Raw genomic sequence first — 19,530 nt, forward strand, 5'->3', positions numbered from 1 at the left:
AAAACATGAGCATCGATCGGCGCAATTGGGAACCGATGACATGTGTCAACCAAGTCAGCTAGTCTGACCACCCGATCCCGTTAGTCGCCTCTTACGACAAGCATAGTCACCTTTTTATGGCAAGCATGGGTTGCTGAAGGCCTATTCTACCCCGGGACCTTTTACATTAAGATGAAAGAGTTACAGATCCCACAGCGCGAGGTCAGTGTGAGCTGTATTGCCATTGGAGCGGTGGTGTAGCCTAGTGGTTAAAGCGTTTGTTCGTCACGCCGAAGCCCAGGGTTCGATTGGCCACATTGCCAACTGTGGTTTAAGTACCACGGTGCCAATTTAGACGTCCAGCAGCTGAGATCAGAGGATCTATATTTTTAACATGTGGCCTATGTGACCTCATATATAAAAAAGCAATGTGTAAATCATTTTAGAAGAATTTGCCGCATTAGTAAAATATGAGTTCTGTCGGGTTTAGATCCTGTGATCGGAAAGGTCATGGTATGACACTGACGTTAGAATTGTCAAGGTAACGAAACATGCCGCGTGCTGCATGTGAAATAGATGGAACAGCGACCATCTGTCGCAAGCGACGTACAAGGACTTTGGTGATTTACCGATTTGCTGTCAGATTCCCCTGAACAACCGCTAAATAAGACCATCGTGTTTTGGATATAGCACCTCACACCATGACGCTTTCTTCACCTAATCTGTCGACCTGTCCAGTGCAGATAGGAGCAAAACGTTCGTTTCTCCGACGGTAATTGCGTTGCTTTCCATCTCGCCGGTGTAAAAAGAAATCGTGATTCATCTCTGAATCAGACTTGCTTAAATTGGCCTAAATTTTCGAGCCTCTATTAGCGCTAGGATTGTCGTAAGGTAATGTTAATTAATGGCACTTACGACTATCTCAGCGCTAAGAGAGCTTCGAAAATATAGGCCCTGGCCCCTGGACATCTCTCAAAACAGGGGCGACAACTCGCTTTTTCGTTGAATTATCACAGAGCGATTCCCGACAGGTTGGTCGGAAATTCATCTCAAACCAGGCATACCTTGTGCATATCCGGGGATGGACTGGCCACTCCTGGACGGCCAGTTCTTGGAACTGATCTGCGGGAGACGATCCCAAAGGTTAGATGTAGTGATCTGATGAATGTTGAAATGTCGGGCGACTGCAGACTGCGACTCACCAGCTTCAAGGTGGCCTATAGCCATGTTTCCATTAGTGGCACGATGATTCCCTCTTTCCCAGTCCAACACGAACGACAAAATTAAACACAACATTTGCCTTGCCATAGCTTACATGCTTTTCGCACGAACTATCAAGTGCATTTTTTGTACATGTTATCTTGGTGACGTTTTGGCGAATATTTCTACAAATGCTTCTAAAACAAGGGAACAAAAATACAATTGATCTGTTTACAGTCACGCACAGATGACGTTTTCGAAAGAAATGGTGTATTTGCATTGTTATGATTGTTATCTGTACAGATACAGAGGCGACTAACGGGACCGGGTGATCAGCCTCTGTACTTGACTGATAAACGTCATGGTATCCCAACTGCCTAGATCGATGTCTTTAAGGCAGTCACTGGAGATTCTTGTATATTGTTATACACCAACTGACGAACTAACCAACCAACCAAACTTGTATTACAAAGAAGTCTTTATTTAGAACGGACTGTACTAATTTTCGTTTCAAATATTATCAGCCACATTCCTTGGTTGCTAAGATTAAACCTTTTATCCCGAAACGTCAACAGAATGTTTTTATTATAACAGTTTTTATCATTATATTTTTAATCGACTCGCAACAATTTCTATATGTGAAAATTACACCCGAATTGTTTGATTTGCCTTTATATCAGATTGTTTTGTCGCCTCAGACTGAACTGGAAAACCCCATAACGTTTATCCCTCAGTGCCAACAGAAATCTATTTGTATGCTGTATTATTTTTGAATCGACTGACCACGTTTGTGTATGCGAACCAAACAAACAGCGGAGTACCTTAAGGTTACGTCGTCTCCCCGTGCTCTTTCATTCTGTATACAAATGTTACAAATGTTTGCATGAATCACTGTCCGTAGACAATGGAGTTTGGGTGGGACTATTTGCAGACATTAAACAACATTAATGACATGGCGTTATTACTTTGTTGCTTTGAGCACTGACAATCACCTCCAGCTAATAGCACTGAACTCTTTTGTTGATGTCAGTGCCTTTACAAATTCTTTAATATATCTATTTACAACACGACGTACTCATTGCCCCTTCATCAGAAGTTGTAAATCCACAACATACGTTGTCACAATCTTCTGTTGTATGTGTCTTCTTGCCACAGTGAGCACACACAACAGACAATGTACAGGTAGATACACCGTGTCCATATGTCTGGCATTTAAAACACCTGAGCGGGTTGGGGGATGTATGTTTCAACTTGGATGTTACAGTAGCCTGCCTTTACTGACTTAAGAGTGTTTGGAGACGAGAAGGAAAACAGATACGTGTTTGTTTGGATAGTTTCATTATTTTTCCGGGTTGATAAACGCTTCACATAAAGTACACCCTGATCTTTCATTTCGAATGCTAAGTCACAGACTTATTCCTGTGAGCGTCGAAAGAATGGACTTGGCCGACTTATCAGCCAATTCTTTCATACCTATCAAATTGGTATTGTCGTCAGCGTCAGTCACGATATAATTTTAAACCCTCTGCCCAAATTTGGAAATCTCATCACTGTAAAGTGTTGTGTCCGTCGTATCCGAAAGTTGTCGTGCAACAAACATGCTGTTTAATGGCGCTCTCTTTCTCGCCATAACAGATACTGTAGCTGCTGGTGGAATGGCCTTGGGTTGAAATCCCACTAAATTATGAACGGCTTTTATAACAGGTCCTACGTGTGAATACCCTACATTTTCAGCCAAAAGATGCAAAACACATTTAACAGTCTCGTCACTATAAGCATTCCCCTTCATTAAATCGATGTCAGTTAATTTAGAATTACATTTGGTACCGGAAAGTTCCAAAGCGGGTGTCGATTCAACTTATGAAATGAGCTTGTCGATGTCCATTTGTAACGTCACACTTCTTGCAGTCAGTCTGTGTCTGTGTCTGTGTCTGTGTCTGTGTCTGAACATAAGCATTGAAAAAGCGTTTGGAATGAACGTTTAAGTTCGTTTATCTTTTTGTTTTTGTAGTTGATGAAGCAATTGTTTGTGTTCTTTCATTTTCTTTGCGTATTTCTTGTCCAGTGATTTTAACTTTATATATTCCTTGGATGAGTGTTCAGAAGATTGTTGAGAATTTGATTCGGAATTGGTGCTGGGTTTGTGAGTAGAGACGGATGTAGCATTAGATGAGACAAGACACAATACACAACTAATGAGGATGAATAGCGACGCTATATAAAAAATACACACACAAAAACATTCACCACTAATGATATATTAATAAGGTAGAAAGATATATCATTGCACACTTTCTATCAGTTCACAATGGAAATTGTGAATGATTGAAGGTGCAGACATGACACCAGGTGTTCGCCTAAATAATGAATGTGTCCTGCCCTAACTGTAGCACCCGTCAGTCACATCTCATAGAGTAAATTAAGTGCTGTTTATTCTTAAAAGTACATTCACATAACATAACGATCAATCTGTGTACAACTGAGAATATTTGCGTAAGTGTTTCTGCGGTGATGTATATCAACTCTATTGCGTACGTCACTTTTTCATTACAACCTGTTTGTCAGACTTTCGGACATTTACAATCAACAAACAACGTTCAAATAACATCGAGGAAAACATTTTTAGCCATCTTCCTTTAATGTGTACTAAAATTAACCTTCCACATAAGCATAGATACTAATAGCACATATTACACTATCCACACATGTAAACCTATTACATATTATTTTCAACAACATCGTTGACGAGATAATTACCAAAAATGTCATTTTAAAGCTCTTCATATGCACAATGATTACCTCCCTTTTAAAATTAAGAAACAATGATTTAGCCCTATCCCACAATGCTTTGCTTTCATATGAAAAATATACAATGTTATCGTTTCGCTTTGCAGATTCCATTCATTTGTATGATACAATTATGTTCTGAGAAACAGTCATAAAGGTTGCAAGATGTAAAATTTACCCGTACCCTCGATCCGACCACCGATGTCCAGAGGAGCACTTGCTTCGCAAAGATACGACAAATGCAAGGAGGGTGGTGCCGTAAGATCTATTTATTAATTACTGCAGCACGAGCTGCACAAGGTACATGCAACATATATATATACGTATGCTTTTTTTTCAAAACAAAACAACGACACAGCATGCTATTTACCAAAACATGTATGGGAACCAGGGTACTGTCACTCAGCGTGTGACATACGTAGTAATAAAACAATGACCTTTTGTGTTTCATGCTTTCATGAAATCAGTAACTGATAGTGTTTAAAACGAAACCGTTTTACGGCAATTCTGTGTGATCTCGTCTCCAAGTTTATAGTAAATAAAACAATAAATAATGTTTAAAACAATAAATAATGAGTCTGCCCTCTGTCACGAGTATCACTTGAGCTTGATTGTGCTGATGGAAATTTTATCATATTTTACCCAGAAGCTAACAAAACTCTTTATCCACGTTAAAATAACGTAACATGCTCGAAACTATTCCATGTTCCTTAAGTACAACATGATATACTGCCGAAGGCCTATCAAAATAGGGATTCTGCAGTTAGCAGATGGTCCCTGCCTGTGACACCAGAGATAAATCGCGGAGCAAGTGCCCGTTGGTATTCTCTTAAGTTATACGTCCATGTCGTTTGCTGTTTCTTCATGTTATTGTGTTAATAAGTGACCCATTAGATTGTATTTATTAATATTTATTTCAGCAGATATCAACGATTTTATGTCGACAACATTTCGAATGTTTAGTTTTGAATGTGGGTCCCCATGTGAATGTCCGATGTTGTGAGGGAGAGACAGAGTAACCACCCTTGAACCACCGACTCGCCTATCCACGAATCCGATGAGATCGAGGAGTCTAGTTACGTTGTTAATGCTATCAAGCAGTCAAGCTGCTCTTTATCCCCAGTATTGCTTTCAGGAGCCCTTGCTGATTTACGCATCCTGTCAGATGCTAGCGACTACTGACAAATAGTTGACACTTATTCAATGACGTGGTGAGAACAGATTTACTTAATAGTACATGGAGACAACACTACTTCGAGGGCAGAGCAAGATACAATCTCAGTTATCCAATTTATTCAATCAGTTATGAAATAAAGTGCACCACTAAATACTATATCAATCAATCTTGTGCGTAACAATATTACACAGTTCAATTCTTTCAAGGAAACATATATTCACCCTCTAATTTATGTTGCAAAGATAATGAATGCGTGCATTTTGTTTTTTCAGCAATGGTCCAGTTAATTCACAATATTTCGACTCGTGAAGATCCGTGATGGAACTGATTTAAGTAGACAATACTTAACATGGGAGGCGACTAACGCGATCGGGTTCTGATGATCACTGGATTGTCTGTTCCAGACTCGATTATTTACAGACCGCCGTCATATAGCTGGAATATTACTGAATGCGACCAATCACTGTACTCACTCACTCTCACTTACTCACTCACTCACTCAATTACTCACTCAATTACTCACTACTCTTTTGACAGATCGATGCTCAATGTTGTTGATCACTGGATTGTATGGTCTAGACTCGATCTTCTTCAGACCGCCGTCATATAACTGGAATATTTCTGAATGCCAACCAAAGTAAGAGAATCCGTGCATTATCTGACTACCACACTAGCAAACATGACAAAGGAAACAAAGATTCTTGTCCTTATACATTCGTGTTCAAACTTCTTTCGCAGTTTAGCAGATCTACATATGCATGTCAAGGTCAATAACCGCAACACCCTGGTGGGTGAAACCACTCACTCACTCACTTGCACAATAACAGTAAATGCCCTCAAACGAAAGTTTTCACAACACAAACTACGCATATTAACATCAGTGTATTACTTTCGTGTGTTTTGGAGGTTTCTTGGGTAAACTTTGTATGTTTGAAAATCTCAGTATTGACATGATGGTTGAATTATACCGGTTAAAACGATTGGGTCTGAACCTTGAAATGATTAGTTTGAATGTACAGTTCCGGGTCTAAAGCCTTCATCTTTTCTCCAATGTCAACAATATCAGAAAAACTTTCAGTCCATTCTTAATAATGTCCAGCAACATGCAGACATGCTTTACTTTCAATGTTACCTGCCTGTTCACGTGAAGATCATGTGAAAAGCTATTGCACAAAATTCAACACACGTTTTTAACTGAGTAATCATTTAGAATGTGCAATACCACACCTGTTCCCATACAATATAATAACTATTTACCTTGTTTGTTTGTATTGTACTGACATTGGACTTGTTCCGTCACTCCATTTCACACTTAGTAATTGCAATGAAAGGCAAGGTGCTCACCTGTTACTGCACCCACCCCCACCCTTCACACACAGACACACACCACCCGCCCCAGAGTTGTGTCTTTGTGTTCATGAAATGTTCATTCGTACAGTAATTATTATTTTGTCTTTAGCTCTGACGCCTTTAACATGACGCAATGACGCATGCTGAATGTGACAACAACAAAGTTTACGCTGGTAGCTTTCTGTGCGGAACTGGGAGATCGATTTAGCTTCCTGTTGTCGGAGAAGGGACTGCTGAAGTTAATCTTGCTGCTTTACGGCCAGTCTGTACACAAGTGTACATATAACAGCTGTTGGGGGCTAGTTAATTAAAAGATATTGTGTTACTATAAGCAACAGCCCTCGTCATCGGGCTACGATAACACCATCACAACCACCACTAGCTGAAGCAAAAAAAACCTGAAGGGGTCATCTGCGTCACCCTGATCCTTTGTTTGTCACGTGCATAAGACCATAATCATATTACCTATAAACAGAGAGAAGACGAACCTTTCGATGTCTGTCACAATACAAAAGCTGGTAAGGCAAATGAAGGAAGAAGTCGCGCGCCGCTCTGTCACGGCAAGAAATTGAGGCTCAAAACCAGGGAACTCTCTCTCTCACTTTCATCCTCACGACCCTCACTCTTTTTCTCAGGCATTTTGATAAACCTCAGGCGGTGGTATTGTTGCGCATGTACTGTCGCACCCATACGGCGTGAAGTGTTGTCAACAAAACATCGTATGAACAGTAAGTTCGCTCATTTGAACAAACAGGTCCCTGATACAACCACATACAAGGGGAGCTAGGACAGGTACGTGCGAGCAGGAAGGTGAGGGATTTATCACTTCTCTTAACCTCTTGCAACGCAATTTCACGACGAGCAACTTTTCTCCAGTGACCCCTTGAAAGTGAGTTATGATTCAGGGTCCGAACGTACTGTTAGCCAAAGTCAAGACACCAAGGTCAGCACCTTGTGTACAATATGGACTTTATAGCATTAACTATGTCGTAAAGTTCTGAGATATGACGCGCACATGTCGATCCTTAGATATGCTTTGTGGTACGTTGTAGTGAATGGGGTTTGTTTACAAGCTGTCGCGGCGTAGCGTGCATGTTGCTGCGGGCTGTATGGCGTTGGGGAATGCGAGCAATGCAAATTTCACTTGCCAGGCGGGCGTGATCTACACTACCGGTCGTCAGGTAGCCATTATTTGGAAACCCCAGTGGCTGAGGGGGTTAGATTGGTGACTTTGTGTTCCGATCATTAGGTGCATTACGTTAAGAGTAGAAGGATGGGAGTCAACCACCAAAAGAACAAAAGACCTGTACTTTAATGAGAAATTGTAATCTCAGAAGTTACCCTTAAGACATCGGGAGCCATTAAACATCTAACTTTGAGACTTTAACATAAACAATTACAGATAAAAACAAAAATAAAAAAACAAAAAAACAAAAAAAAAACAAAAAAAAAAAAAATCGAAAGAAGAGTCGTACATTCATATCGAGAATGTTATGTCCGAAAATGCACACAAGGATCCAGGTATGTACTTTATAATTCAAACAATCCCGGGTACTTCAGTTCATTATTATAAGAATGCGATCTTAAAAAGGCTGCGTATTGTCACTTCGAAATTACATTGTAAATAGATAACATAACTAGGTTGCATGAACTGGAAGTGTTGACAGAGATAGTTCCATGCACCGTAAGAGGTTCAGTTCCACACACCAGTGCTTTCATAAGGCTTCCGTGTAGAGAATTGTAACTGCGTTGGGACGCCAGTGGATCCTACTCGATTGTTTAGTAAACTAATTATTCCACATGATCCGATGGGATGCAAGCTCAGACTTGACCCTGACCTGGTCCGTCGAGGGTCATTAAATCAAAGAGGGAGGGAGCGTACGACCGTGACTCCCAACTACCCACATTCCATCTATCTATTGTCACACATACACTCGAAGATAAACGCAACACAGGGCTCTATTCGCATAGGTTAACACTGCCTCATATACATCGGTGATACGAAATGAACAATGGACGGTCAATACTATAGTCGGTGTAATTGCGCAAACGTAATGCCGGGTTTTAAATGCTACCTTTGTAGTGCAAATGATTTCACAGCTACCCTAACCCTAACTCTTTACTGCCATAATGCAGCTGAACATTTTTGGAAATTTAATTGTGTAAATCATATTTACCGACACTTTTTTTTTTAAAAAAATGTACTTCTTCAACAATATTAGTTTTTTGTCTGTTTTTGTTTTTCTTTTTTTTCTTTTTTTTGTCGCATTTTGATTTTGTTGCATCACGTCACCTCACTGACGATACACAAATAATCCCAAACGTCTACTGATATCAAATATATCAAAACGAGTTGATAAAGTAACAAATATCCGAGGCTTGGCGAGGATAGTTTTACCTTTATCAACCAGTGTTGATATAACTGGTATCAGCAGACACGAGGGTGAGATTCTGTCAACCAAAATCATGATTAGTTTTCAGTGAAAAACTCTCTTCATTAGTTTTCTGTGAAAAATATACATCTCTGAACACAGCGGTGGCATCAGATTTCCAGTTTAACGATGTCAAAGCCACTTCATGACGTCATAGCATTGTCACGGCATTGTGCAAAATCTACTGTCAAAGCGATATCTCCTAGGAGATATCTGATCTCATGCAAGCGATGTCTCCCGTGGAACACAATGATGATGAACAATAACCTCGGCATACATTCACATTTCAGCTCGGTACGTTCAAGATGGAGATCAACGTAGCTGGTCTTGTCGTGCTGATTGTGTTCTACGTCATCATTTTGGTGGTCGGAATCATTGCAGCCAGATGTGTAAAATTAGAGGAGGAGAATAAATCTGAAATGGCGTCCGTTGCTGGTCGTCAACTTTATGGTGTCGTTGGTATATTCACCATGATAGGTGAGGAGATATATCTTATGAGTCACTGGGGTCAGTTTTGGTATGCCGGGTGTCGACTTGTTCTTGTTTTCTTTCTGAACAATTTAATAATGATTAAACAATGTCTTTTAGAAAGTAGTCAACTATACCATACCTGGGATTAAACTTTCTGAACAAAGTACAAATTCTAGTACGTCTTTTGAGTTGAGTCTCATCGAACTCGAACCCGCACCCTCAGAGTGGCGATGGCTGAGCCGGTTAGGCTGGCTGGCGATTAGGAACCTGACGCTGAAGATGCGGGTTCGAATCCCGGATAGGACTCAACTAAAAAAAGAAGTACTAAAATTTATACTGAAAAAGCGTAAGCCCAGATATAACATGTGTTAAATTTAATAATGCTTCTAAATATGTATCCTTTTTGTTACAATATGTGTAGTACATTGTAGAGATGCCAAATCGTTTCGATATTCGTTTAGACAAAATGTATTTCTCCTTCATAAAGAATGAGTGAGTTATGTTTCACGCCGCAGTCAGCAATATTCCAGCTATAAGGCGGCGGACTGTAAATAATGGAGTCTGGACCAGACAATCCAGTGACCAACAACTTGAGCATCGATCTGCGCAATTTGGAACCGATGTCATGTGTCAACCAAGTCAGCGAGCCTGACCACCCGATCCCGTTAGTCGCCTCTTACGACAAGCACAGGCGCCTTTTTAGAGGCAAACATGGGTTTCTGAATGTCTATTCTACCCCGGAACCTTCACGGGTCCTCCTTCATAAGGAGAAGAATGTATAATTCAATATATATAACGTCAAATCGGCATAATAAACATATAAAAGAAGAACATACACACACAAAAAACAACTCCAAAATGTAGCAGTGTTTATGTTTATAAAATGACAATTGTTTTTCAGCTACTACTGTTGGTGGTGGTTTTATAAATGGGACAGCAGAGTCTATAGCTACTGGTGGCCTTGCTTGGACGGTCTCCCCAATGGCTATCTTTGTGGGTCTCGTTATGGGTGAGTTGACTCCACAGTAGTTACTCTAACCCGCTTGTGAATTGTCCTGTGTATTGTCACTCACTCACTCACTCTCTCACTCACTCACTCACTCACTCACTCACTCACTCACTCACTCACTCTTTTTTGCGTGCTTAGTCGACCCAGGCGAGTTGGGTCTAACAAGGGAACAGTCTTTTTTCTTGTTGTAACACTCGCTATCCGGACCAGATACCCGAGGAACCATAAAACGTTCACTTGCCAAATAAACAATCAAAATAAGGATATCTGGATAAACTATAGTTTGACAATGTTCAGAGTATATACTGTCAAAAAGGTTGTGTCATCTTGCGCAAAATTCTGTATGTGCAATGAAACCACTCGCTTATTGTGTTTGCTTTTTATGTTGCTTAACTGTTGTCCAAAACTATCTTAATTTTCTTCCAAACTGCTATTTATAATATAGCAGTAATTATATTTCCTTCATTTTCAATTCCAAGGAGGCATAATATATGCGGGGCGCATGCGTGAAAGGAAGTACGTCACAATGCTACAGCCAATCGAGGAGTGTTATGGCCGCGTGGTCACGTGCCTCGTGTATCTGGCTTCCCTCTGCGGAGACGTCTTCTGGACGGCGTCTATCCTCAATGCACTTGGTAAAATTCTATTAAAGTTTATACTGAAGGGAACATGTGTACGGGATTTGGGGAAAACTCTCTGCGTGCTGTATCCCGCACCCAACATGTAGAGTCAGACGCCCGTGACGCACAGACAGATAACAGTTATATTATTAAGACCAAAATGGAAACCTCTGAGGCATTCATTGTCCACTATAGTACATACTAGTAACAGACTTGAGTCAATAAATAATATTTTCTTGAACGTGCACATTGTTCCTGATTCACTTTGTGTCCTTCGTTTGGTTTATCCTTGCTTTGTGGATAGCAGAAATAAACGCTTTGAAATATGTGAAAGTCCTATAAATGTTCTTCAAACAAGCATCAGTCATATTCTGACATTACTCATTTGTTTTGTATTACAGGCACCAGCCTGAGTATAATACTCGCTATCAACGTTGAGACGGCCATTGTCGTGTCCGCTAGTATCACTGTTATCTACACGATGATTGGTCAGATGATATCAGTTGCATATACTGATATAGTACAACTAATTCTGATCACCATCGGTCTGGTATGGATAATTCATTTTCATAAGAAAGACTTCCCAGTGTCTCATTGCCCTCGGGACCGTGTGGTAGTCTAGTGGTTGAAGTGTTCGCTCGTCACGCCGAAGACCCGGGTTTGATTTCCAACATGGGTACAATGAGTGAAGCCCATTTCTGGTGTCCTCCGATATTGTTGGAACATTGTTAAGAGAGACGTACGACCATACTCACTTACTCAGAGTTCTCAAATCAGCATATCACCACCGCCTTTAGGTATTTGCCACAACATTGGAGTGTTTTTAGGTCCAGAATAATGTTATTAAAAGAAAGTACTACTCATGTACTACGAAGGGTCATGGTCCTCAGAATAAAGAATTCTTTATTTTAATGATACTGCAGGTGCTGGGAATTCCATTCGTGGTGACGGACGAGCGTGTGGGTGACGTCAGCACTACGTCAGACACGTGGCTTGGTTCCTTAGATGGCCGACATGCTGTAGCTTGGGTCGACCTTGCCCTTGCTATGGTACGTACAACATATATAATACTGTACAGTATATGGGCGTATTTGTCACGATGCAGGGTTATCTGGCAGGAAAGGGCAAACTGTTTACTTACATGCAGCCAGGGGTGTCTCATGGATCGAATTCCCCCATAGCTGTCTTTGTGGGTCTCGGTATGGGTTATACATGGGTTATGCATACCTTTTACAAACTACATATTCATGTGGGCATATCTATATGTGTACGGGGACGTTTCAATAGATCCTTTGTGGCCAATCCATTTTCTGTTCCTTTACACAAATGCACATACAGGCCATTTCCCTCGATCTAACATTCGCTGCATGCCCACATACCGGCCATTTCCCTCGATCTAACATTCGCTGCATGCCCACATACCGGTCATTTCACTCGATCTAAACACCGGCCATTTCCCTCGATCTAACATTCGCTGCATGCCCACATACAGGCCATTTCCCTCGATCTAAAATTCGCTGCATGCCCACATACCGGCCATTTCCCTCGATCTAACATTCGCTGCATGCCCACATACCGGCCATTTCCCTCGATCTAAACACCGGCCATTTCACTCGATCTAACATTCGCTGCATGCCCGCATACCGGCCATTTCCCACGATCTGGGGCGTGCCACAAACACATTACGTCGCTAAAATTCGCAGCATGCACACATGCATTGTTACAAGCACAGGTCATGTACCACTAGCTTGTGACGCCATTACGTGAATCGTGACAAGGGTGTTGGAAATGTCGTTAATCTACGTTTAAAAGATTGTGTTACAAGAGATAAATAGCTTTAACAATTACATATCAATTAGCTTATCTATCTCTCTGTGCCTGTGCAAACCGGTTAAATAGTATCAGTGCATATTTTACTTATCCACATTTGTATTCAAAATGCGAATCCATGGCAATCACCACGTTATTGTATATTCTGATGTACATTTAATAATGGCATGCTAAATAGTTTCAAACAGTATTTATCGCCCCCAAATAACTTCAGATATACAGAGGGCATCGCATAAATCATTGTATATTTTATCCTGAATTTCAAACCAGACCATTTTGCAAGCAAACAACTTTCACCTTTTTCAATCAAATCTCAATCCATCGTTCAGACCATGCAACACGATTGGGCTTTATATTTTTCCTTGATATTTATTATATTGAGTGACTGTAATATGATCGCCACACTCATGAGCTTAAATGTGTTTCTGCATATTTGCACTAAAAGACCATGACATTTCCTGTGTTGCAGATATTCGGCACCATTCCCTGGCAGTCTTACTTCCAGCGTGTGTTGTCAGTCCGGAGTGTGAAACAGGCCCAGGTGCTCTCTGTTCTAGCCGGGATGGGAGCTCTGATCCTTGCTGTGCCACCTTTCTTAATCGGTGCTCTGAGTACAGCTGCCGGTATGAAAAGTATTGTTTTCAATAATTTAACGATCCCCGTTGGTTAGAATATACCCCTCAAAATATGTAAATGGTACCCGATTTAATTTTTCATACTGAAAGATAATTTCTTATAATCGGGCGTTCTCTTACTTAATAGTTACTTCTGTTGCTAAGGAACTATATTAAATTCGTCAACAGAACAACGTTGTTGGAAGTTTTAATAAGGAACTTATCACCAACAGAATGCCATTCTACGGATCTGAAGATTCGGGTCACATGCCAGTCGCAAAAAGCGCAAAAAGCGCAAATAGCGACAGACAAGACAGGGTGGTCAGGCTAACTTGACTGTTCCATGTAGTCGCGTCACAGTTTCGTCGACCGCAGCCACATGACTGCACAGTTGTACAACAAACAACATACAAAAGACAAATGATATACCTTACTCGAACAATCCTAAAAGACCCGGACATTACCCGTTGTTGAAAGTGAATGTTTCGAAAATACGTACAAATATGTTTGTTGCATGTTACATTTATCATTGACGACATTTTTGCATACTCTGCAGATTGGTCCAACTCAAGTCTGACCGGTGGCCTTGACCCCGTGAGTGCCAACATGAGCAGTATGGTGCTGCCCCTTGTTCTCAAAGAGTTCACGCCAGATGCTGTGTCCATCATAGGTACAAACACGTACAAACACGGGGAAGGTATTATGTTTAGAACCAATATGGCAGAAATATTGACTCTAGGCAAACGGAGGTGACTTAAGTATAACCGCAGGCGAATTAATGTAGATATGGATTGTATTCCGAATATGAATTGATGGTTTTGTATATTTACTGTGAATTGTGTTGGACAGGAAGCTCTTGGTGTGCGGGTGCGGGTGCGGGTGCGGACGCGGGTGCGGACGCGGGTACGGACGCGGGTGCGGGTGCGGGTGCGGGTGCGGGTGCGGACGCGGGTGAGGGTGCAGGTGCGGGTGCGGGTGCGGGTGCGGGTGCGGGTGCGGACGCGGACGCGAGTGCGGGTGAGGGTGCGGGTGCTGGTGCGGGTGCTGGTGAGGATGCGGGTGCGGGTGCGGGTGCGGGTGCGGGTGCGAGTGCTGGTGCGGGTGCGGGTGCGGGTGCTGGTGAGGGTGCGGGTGCTGGCGCGGGTGCGGGTGCGGGTGCGGGTGCGGGTGCGGGTGAGGGTGCGGGTGCGGGTGAGGGTGCGGGTGCGGGTGCGGGTGCGGGTGCGGGTGAGGGTGCGGGTGCGGGTGCGGGTGCGGGCGCGGGTGCGGGTGCGGGTGCGGGTGCTGGTGCGGGTGCGGGTGCTGGTGCTGGTGCTGGTGCGGGTGCTGGTGCGGGCGCGAGTGCGGGTGCGGGTGCGGGTGCGGGTGAGGGTGCTGGTGAGGGTGCGGGTGAGGGTGCGGGTGCGGGTGAGGGTGCGGGCGCGGGCGCGGGCGCGGGCGCGGGTGCGGGTGCGGGTGCGGGTGCGGGTGAGGGCGCGGGCGCGGGCGCGGGCGCTGGCGCTGGCGCTGGCGCTGGCGCGGGTGCGGGTGCGGGTGCGGGTGCGGGTGCGGGTGAGGGTGCGTGTGAGGGTGCGGACGCGGACGCGGGTGAGGGTGCGGGTGCGGGTGCGGGTGCTGGTGCTGGTGCTGGTGCGGGTGAGGGCGCGGGCGCGGGCGCGGGCGCTGGCGCTGGCGCGGGTGCGGGTGCGGGTGCGGGTGCGGGTGAGGGTGCGTGTGAGGGTGCGGACGCGGACGCGGGTGAGGGTGCGGGTGCGGGTGCGGGTGCTGGTGCTGGTGCTGGTGCTGGTGCTGGTGCGGGTGCGGGTGCGGGTGCGGGTGCGGGTGCGGGTGCGGGTGTGTATGTGTGTGCTGGGGGAGGGATGTGTTTTACAGTAAGAACTTAATTACAAAACAGATTCCACAACTAGATGGTTTGAAACATTTCCGAAAGTCTATAACTATACGGTTACTGCCCTGTGTTTCGTCATCAGTGTGTCTTGTTGGTAGCTTACTTACTTGAGTTCTGAGATAGGTAACTATTTAATTGGGTGTTGTGATCTCTTCACAAGAACAGAAGTACTATTCATACAGTCAGTACTTACTTGTTAATGTTTCGTTAATGTCTGGGGGTAATCCCTACAGCAGTGATGTAATTATTTGTGACAAGTCTATAAACTATTCATACAGTCAGTACTTACTTGCTAATGTTTCGTTAATGTCTGGGAGTGATCCCTACAGCAATGATGTAAGTATTTGTGACAAGTCTATAAACTATTCATACAGTCGGTACTCACTTGTTCTGGTATTTGCTATGTAGCGTTGACTCCGGAAGGTCCGTGTTAGAATATCGATCTTCAGAAACCCGTGCGTGTCGTAAGAGGCGAGTAACGCTTCGTCGTCATCGGTTCCCAGTGATCAATGTTCATGCCGGTGATCACTGGATTGTCTAGACCAGACTCGATTATTTACTGGCCGCCGCTGGAATATTGCTGACTCCGGCGTAAAACTATACTCGCTCTGGGTGATGTTTTATGTATTAATGTGTTTTGATAAGGCCTTGGGGCGATCTCAGCGGCAGTCATGTCTTCCATGGACAGCTCCATCCTCGGGTCCAGCTCCATGTTCACCCACAACGTCTACAGGACGACGATCAGGACACAGGTAAACACATGCATTGTTCATTGTTAACTGACTTCCCTGTGTTATTACAATCCCAATCCCTACTGAACTGTACAGACATCTCATTCTTATGTACATGGGGGCGGTGGGGTAGCCTAGTGGTTAAAGCGTTCGCTCTTCACGGAGACCCGGGTTCGATTCCCCACATGGGTACACTGTGTGAAGCCCATTTTCTGGTGTCCCCCGCCGTGATATTGCTGGAATATTGCTAAAAGCGGCGTAAAACTAAACTCACTCACTCTTATATACATGCCTCTCTAGCCTTATCCTGTTCAATTTCACTTGATAACGGCTTTAGAACCTACACTGAAAAGTCATAAAAGACGTTGTTCATCAATATAGTGCCATCCTTCCTTCCTGCTGTAACTTCCAATGCCTCTCGAGGACGTTTTAGGGAAAAAAGGACTATGTTTCTCCGTTGGGAAAACCCATGGAATTCATTTTCAGTTGTAACGCCCGCGTTTTGTAGGTGGCGCATTTCCTGAAATAATCAGGGGTCGAATGACTAACGAGGAATAATAATAAATTATTCCAATATGGACCTCTTGTCTTTATTTTTGGCCTTAGATTGTAACCATGTATAGTTTATTGAACATGATTATCGAATTATCGTCGGCGCCTAGTGTGTTGTTTGGCATGTCTTCAAAGAACCAAAGGAATAGGTTTATGAACATATATTTGAGCATAGCCTTAAAATCGATATATAAAGAACAGTACAACCGCATCCTGAACATATCACGTGTATTGAAACCACCAGTAAGTAGAAAAGCATCCACAAGTCTTTAAATCAGCGAAGATGCTGGTTGGATTTGATCTTCAGTAACCCATGAAAGGCGACTAACCATGAGGGGTTGTCAGACTTGGTTGACGCATGTCATTGTAACCCATGTGCGTAAATCGATGCTCATTGTGTTGACCACTGAATTATCTGGTCCCCACTTGATTATTTACTGACCGTCACCTTACAGCTGGAATATTGCCGAGCGCAGAGTAAAAGTATACAAACCCATTAATTTTAACCCCTCCATGTTCCCATTTATTTCAGGCATCAGAACAAGAGTTGATGTGGATACAAAGAACATCAATCTTGATGATCGGAATAATAGCCACCGTGCTGTCCATCTTCGTTAGGACAGTGTGGGGACTGTTTGTCTTAGCTGCGGATATAGTGTTCGTCATCGTGTTACCTCAGCTGACATGCGCACTCTTCCTCCCAGCAACAAACGGATACGGCGGAATTGTGGGATTTGCTCTTGGCACTGTTTTGAGGATCGGTGCTGGTGAAAGCTTTCTGGATCTCCCTCCATTTATTTTCTACCCATTTTATGACCATGACGTGCCGGAACAACTGTTTCCATTCAGGACATTCGCCTTTCTTGTATCGTTTCTTGGGTTGATCGTCGTTTCTTATATGATGAAGTTCTTGTTCGAGAGGGAAATTCTTCACCCAAAGTATGATTTTCTTGGAGCTCTGAAATCAGAATCTGCTGACATAACATTTAAATGTACAGACAAAAATTGCGTTGAGCTAAACAATGTTCACATGTCTGAGAAGTTGCCCAGTTGAACCAGTGCAACTGCTGTTTTGCCATAAGGAAACAGTGACAGAGCATCAGTACTGGTAGAGTTTCATGGCGTTCATTGACCATTTTGGTATTACGAATCTTACCTGGATTTCTACATCGTATTGATAATTCAGAATCTACTAACATGGTTTTCGGATCTTTCACGGATGTTGTTATATTCATTGTATTTACACGTATTAAGCTCTGTATGGACGTATGTTGGATGATGGGACTAATAGAATGTCGTATCTGACTTTTTTACACGCTCCTTTATAACGATGTTATCACACACGTCCTTGTAATGAAGGCATATGTATACTCGTAATGAAGTTATGGCTACACTTGTTTACGTATTTGATCATTAAAATACACCCCCCTTCATGTTTTTATTTTCCACAGTCAGTATTCTGCTTAACTCAGACACGTCTTAACTGATATTACCGAGTGCATATCTGATTAAGACTCGAGTGTTTATAGACCACCGCTTTTAGCGGGAATATTGTTGAATGCGGCGCAAAACTAAACTCATGATAAATGCACTCAGATAACAGTTGGTTGGCCAATATGGGAAAACACAACAATTCATGTTTTACTAAATTCCCCGGTTACTCCTCTAAAACCACGAACATATTTGCATTGTGTGTGTAAGTTTTATAACGATACTTCATTAGATCGACATTTGCGTGTGAATATTGATGTGCATAAATTGATGTGCAGCTCGACCACTGAGGTTCGTATGACATTTGACCTCCTCACTTTGGCTCCAACCGTGACGTGTTCGTGTTACTTGCCCGTCACAAGGGATAAGTATTTTACAGTTAAAACAATTAAGGATCTTTTTACCAGCGTTAATTCACATTTAATTATTGGTTTTTTAAAAGAAATTGATTTTTTTGGTGGAATTTTGAATAACATGTTTTGTAAACTGATGTATTTTAATGATTGGTAGTTTGGATTAGAAACTTGAATTGTTGGTGGCTGTACCCTCAAAGGGGATGAAGTATTGTAAAATTATTGTCCTCCTGAGAGGGTACGTAAGTCCACAAACATTCACGGTAAATTTAAGTCTACCAGGATTTTAATCGTAGCATTCATGTGATTTTAATTTCGGCCACCCTTTCGTACAATCGCCAGCAGCTGAAGGGATGGTGTAAATCCAACTAGGGTCCATGTAGGTAGCAAAGGTACTGTAAGTCCCCATGGTTCCTAGTGTGGTGATCTACCTTCTGTTGTTGGCGATCTATAGTCTGTTTTTACATTGTATTGTCTAAATAGTGCTATTAGTTTTAACTTTCCGTGCTAGTTTCAGTTGACATTGTGATATTCTAGTTGTTTAACTGTCCTTCGTTGACAGGTGTTTATAATGTATAAATGCTGTTTTTCATTGTTGAATTTTCTCGTCACGATATGGCTGAGATATTGCCGATGTGACGTTAAATATTAACTCACTCAACTCACTCGTGTTACTTGCAGTTTACAGAGGCTGTTAGGTTAGCCAAGTGGTTACAGCGTTCACTTGTCACACAGAGAACCCGGGTTCGATTTCTCACATGGGTACAATATCTGATGCCAATTTTTGGTGTCCACTGGAGGAATGTTGCTAAACGCAACGTAAGACTAAACACTCTCTCTTACTCAAGGCTTGTTATTTAATATGGAACTTACAAACTATTAACACGTATGTTTGCCCTATGCGTTACCTTAAGTCCTTTGAACGCCTACTCCTCGGATGTAGATGTAGTACTTTGGTAAGTTCAATACCAGTGGTGGGATAGCGGGATGGTTATAGTGTTAGCTCGTAAAGCTGACGACTTAGGTTCAATTCCCCACAGGGGTAC

The 19,530-nt window shown here is 42.7% G+C and overlaps 1 protein-coding gene across 3 annotated transcripts; it reads left to right on the forward strand.

Moving 5' to 3' along the window:
- Positions 1–7,099: 7,099 nt before the first annotated feature.
- On the forward strand, positions 7,100–18,073 carry LOC137282534 (high-affinity choline transporter 1-like). Of its 3 annotated transcripts, none has more exons than XM_067814293.1 (10): positions 7,100–7,221; positions 9,216–9,402; positions 10,298–10,405; positions 10,885–11,040; positions 11,427–11,575; positions 11,949–12,074; positions 13,325–13,478; positions 14,026–14,139; positions 16,003–16,109; positions 17,173–18,073. In XM_067814293.1, the coding sequence occupies exons 2-10, from the start codon at positions 9,231–9,233 to the stop codon at positions 17,692–17,694; spliced, it is 1,608 nt and encodes a 535-aa protein (XP_067670394.1). In that variant the 5' UTR covers positions 7,100–7,221; positions 9,216–9,230; the 3' UTR covers positions 17,695–18,073. The 3 variants fall into 3 exon arrangements, with proteins under 3 accessions (XP_067670394.1, XP_067670395.1, XP_067670396.1); XM_067814294.1 differs by having other exon boundaries at positions 7,165–7,303; XM_067814295.1 differs by having other exon boundaries at positions 7,184–7,285.
- Positions 18,074–19,530: the final 1,457 nt, after the last annotated feature.

The sequence above is a fragment of the Haliotis asinina genome, chromosome 4 (genome assembly GCF_037392515.1).
Source record: "Haliotis asinina isolate JCU_RB_2024 chromosome 4, JCU_Hal_asi_v2, whole genome shotgun sequence".
Lineage (NCBI taxonomy): Eukaryota > Metazoa > Mollusca > Gastropoda > Lepetellida > Haliotidae > Haliotis > Haliotis asinina.